Raw genomic sequence first — 4,445 nt, forward strand, 5'->3', positions numbered from 1 at the left:
TTCTCTTGTGTAATTGACCTATAAGCAACATCATAAAACAAAGTACTAAAATGACTTATCATGTTAACTAGATGTTAACTAGACTTATTGTGGTGATCACTTCGCCATATATACAAATACTGAGTCATTATTTTGTACATCTAAAACTAATACAATGTTATATGTCAATTATACCTCAATTTAAAATGTGCATTAACTTAGAATACAGTTGCTATTCATAAACCTATCTACCTGAGCTTTCATCCCAGATCTCAGGAGAAAAAAAGCACAGTAACAATGTTAGCTTGGTGTAATGACTTAACAAATTATGTTTACCTTATCTTTTCCTAAATGAAAGGAATGCTTCAATATTTTGCATGTTTTACTTCATAGTGAACAAATATCTGCATACAAAAACTATATAAAACAGAGTTCGGCATCACTTGCCAGCTTTTGATCTTCAGGAATACTGATGATATAATGTTTCCACAATATAACCTGGCTTTATCTGTGATGTTTACTTCCCTATGTGATAAAAATGTAATGTTTATGTAGGGTGATCTGATATCACACACATAAGTTACACATGTTACTACAGACATATGCATACATACATTGGTAATTATAGAGATACTGAACTTACATGTGCCAATTTTCAAATACTGATAAAATTATACATTTCATAAAGATAAAGGTAAGTTAAAAGATAAAAAGATAAGTTAAATGACTTATTTAAGTACCACTCCAGGGGTGTTAAAAGTTATGACTCTCTGGAAATTGCTTTGAGTATTTTACTGTTCTAGTACATTATTTTATACACTGTAATAGTAACATCAAATGGTGGGCTAGTGAAACATTAACATCAAGTTAATTCCAATTTCTATGGAACTTAATAGACTACTAGATTGCAATTTAACACTTGAATGCAACTATGCTGTCTTCAGAGTAGAGGGAAGTGAGCTGTTTTGTAGTTAGTCTGTGTGGTGTTGGAGTGTCCCTAATGTTATTATTCATCTTTTTATTAAATGTGACTGCTATTCCTTTTCACCATCCGGGCATTGCGTAACAATAACAACCACAAATATGAGAGATTAAACTTGTGTAACACACTGAGCTGTTTTACTTAAGAGAGCTGAAGTTGTTCAGGGATAATGAATACAAGATATGTCAGTAGAGCTGAACAAAAACAGATTATGTGTTGTTTTCATTCACTGCAAAAATTGCATTTTAGGTCACATTTCCACAAAGACCATCTGCTTATGAAACAAGTCTTCCTTTCCAATGTATGCATTTATGTCAGAATCCAAATAATTTTTTCACTTGATTATTAAGCATTGGCATGTTTGAAACTCCATTTTAAAACTGGAGGTGTATGCCCCCTGATCTACATGATCTAGCGGGTTACATTCTTTTTAATGAGGGGACAAAAGGCAGAGGGCTGAAAAATGTGCCATCTCGACGTCCTTTTTATTTTATCCCCAAATTTTGTACATTTCAACAGACCGGTTTAAATGTGTTACAGAAGGGCCTGGGTGCAGGCATAGATGAGAGACATAAAGCAGACAAATAAAGGGAAAAGCTTCCTTTCAGGAGGTACGTGAAAGGGGGACTAGAAAAGAAAGAACAAGGAGTGCCCAGTGGGGTTTTGTAATACGAGGTTGTCTGAAATAAGGTTGGAAGGAAGCTGGAAGACGAAAGATTTGGTCTGCATCATATCCTGGAAGCATTATAAAAGGAGTGTTTTATAAAGGAGAAATCACTAAAAGGATTCACACATCCATTTGCATGAATTAGCAAACCTGGGAGAGTGTCTGAAATGTATTGCAAGTGCTGACCTGAAATGAAGGTCACTGATTTCCCCACGACATCAGACATCAATGTGAACCAAGCAGTTACATTTACAAACCTTCCCAGCCAGTGTTGAAAGATCGTGGCCTCCAATTATCTGCATCTCGCCCATGGACTGGTCGTTCTGAAAATAGAGAAGCCAGTATTTTACTGTACAAGAAAACCTGTAAAGCACATTTTCCCTTCTACCCAGCCAATGGCTGGATTGCGTCTTACAAATAAAGCACAAATAGCTAATACAGGTTCATGGTTGCCTATGGTTACCAAGCGCCACTCTCCTGCTCCCGTGCTTGAGACAAAGCATTCTAATGGCTGGGNAATGGGTGAGAGCATGTGCTCGCTTTAGACAGAAAGTCAGGGAAGGCCTCCCTTATACAGGAGACTTTAGGCTGAGACCTGAAGAATAGTTAGAAAATGGATTCCAGGTAAAGGCCACAGTTTGTCCAAGGTGTTGGCAGGAAGGAGTTTAGCCAGTGTGGTCATGGAGGGGAGGGTGGTATATGATGATGTTGGGACGGAGGCAGGGCCACATAACACATGTCATACAGGCTGTGATGAGGAGTTTGGAGTCTAATCTCAGAACACTGGGAGTGGGGTTGCCAGGTAAAACACAGAACACCCAGTTAAATTTGAATTTCAGATAAATAACAATTAACTTTTTAGTTTAAGTATGTTCCAAATATTGCATGAGACATAATTATACTAAAAATTTATTCACTGTTTATTTGAAATTCAAATGTAACTTGGCATCCTGTGTTTCGTTGGTTCCTTTGTTGTGGAATATGACAAGCTAATTAAGAGTCCACTGAAAGGTTTTTAGTGGGCTAGTGATGTGATCCAATTTGTATTGGAAGAAGATCCCTCTGGCTGCTTTGTGGACAATGCTTTGGAGGGTGGCAAAGGTGACATGAAGGCAGAAGGTCCGGGAGACTAGTTAGGCTATCATAGCAACCCAGGGGAGGGGTGGTGGTGGCCTCTCCCTAGAAGACCAGTGCTTCTCGAACCTTAATATTCATAGGAATCATCTAGGGATCTTGTTAAAATGAAGACTTAATTCAGAAGATCTGGGGTGGGATCTGAGATACCATATTTCTAATAAGTTTCCAGAAGGTGCTGACCTTGATGGTTCCTAGACTCAAGGTCAGAAAACTATGGCCCATGGGCCAACTCTGGCCCACTGCTTATTTTTGTAAATAAAGTTTTATTAAAACATAGCCACTTGTTTCCATATTATCTATCGCTGCTTTCATGCCATGATAGCAGAGTCAAGTGGTTGCAACTGTATGACCCACAAAATCTAAAAGACTTACTACTTGGCCCTTACCTAGAAAGGTTGCTGATCCCTGCCCTAGACAACACTTTTTGAATACCAAGGGTCTAGACTTGGGTGATTACCAAGGAGACGGATCAAAGTGGGAAGATTCAAGATATATTTGAAGTCATAGAGCTAGCGTGGTCTACATTGGCATATTCAGCATTGCCTTATGATATGAGTCTAGGAATCTTGAACTGCAGGATATTAACCTTAAGCTGTTGTGACAATTGAGAACATGGCTAATCTACATATGTTGATGCTTTTAAAAAATATTAACCCAGTGCAAGTCCAAGGGGCTCTCCTTGGCATGCACTGAAACATATTTAGAAATGCATCTACACACACGTAGAGGGTATAAAGATACCAAAAAACAGGGGCACCCCAGTTGAAACCCCCTCTCATTTAGAGAACTGTTATTTTCTACTCTAATAAACTGTCCTCTGTTACAAACTTTACCTCTCTGGTCCGTGTCTCCATTCTTTGGTGCTATGAGACCACGAATCCTGGCGTATACATATACATACATGAACACACACCACACACAACACACAACACACACATCCAAAAATCCTACATCACAATCAGACACCCCTCTCCCCATCGCTTCACTGAAATGGTTTCCCTAGTATCCTCCACTTGGACAAATCCATAGGTCAGTTCTGGATCCTCCTTGTACTTGGAATAGCTGAGCCCTCTTTTCTCCTTGAGAAGCTCCCTCTGTGTGGTGTTCAGATCACCACACACTTGGTCTTCCCCTTGCTTCACTGACCACCGCTGCTGGCTTGTCTTTGCTGGGTTCTCCTCCCTGCCCTGTTGATATGCCCCAGACCTAGTCCTTGGACCTCTTCTCTTTGTTACAAGTACTCAGTCCCTTGGTCCTCTCCTCAGTGTCATGGCTTTAACTGTTATCTGGTACGTGGGTAGGTCCCCATATTTATATCTCTGGCCAGACCCCTCTCCTGCACTACCCAATACCCCACAGATGTCTCACACTCCTGATTTAAAAAAATAAATAAAATAAAAAAGATACCACAAAACAGTACCTGGTAATCTGGAAGAATCATTTGTCGTGTTAGCAAAAGTTGAAGCTGACTCCTGCTTGCTCTTACTGCTGGCTGGTGTCTCCATCCCTCCTACCCGAACTTCCATGAGCTCTACTTTCCCATGGGCAGGGGGTCTTTGCAGTAATTACAGGAGGAGACATTGAGGTACAGCACTGTCACCTTTCTGCTCACTCCATCCCCAGTAAGAAACTACCTTTTCCTCAGCCTCCTCTCTAGCTCTTAAAGGAAAGGACTATCCA

At 39.9% G+C, this 4,445-nt stretch overlaps 1 protein-coding gene across 1 annotated transcript in view; it reads right to left on the reverse strand.

Annotated features, from left to right (window-relative positions):
* PRTFDC1 (phosphoribosyl transferase domain containing 1) overlaps nt 1-4,445 on the reverse strand; it is a 101,155-nt gene that overhangs the window by 24,773 nt on the left and 71,937 nt on the right. Inside the window, exon 4 of the mRNA XM_019668337.1 lies at nt 1,886-1,951. Within this exon, the coding sequence (XP_019523882.1) occupies nt 1,886-1,951 (66 nt within the window). The remainder of the gene's footprint in view (nt 1-1,885; nt 1,952-4,445) is intronic.

Source organism: Hipposideros armiger, unplaced genomic scaffold (genome assembly GCF_001890085.2).
Source record: "Hipposideros armiger isolate ML-2016 unplaced genomic scaffold, ASM189008v1 scaffold_524, whole genome shotgun sequence".
NCBI classification, from domain to species: Eukaryota; Metazoa; Chordata; class Mammalia; order Chiroptera; family Hipposideridae; genus Hipposideros; species Hipposideros armiger.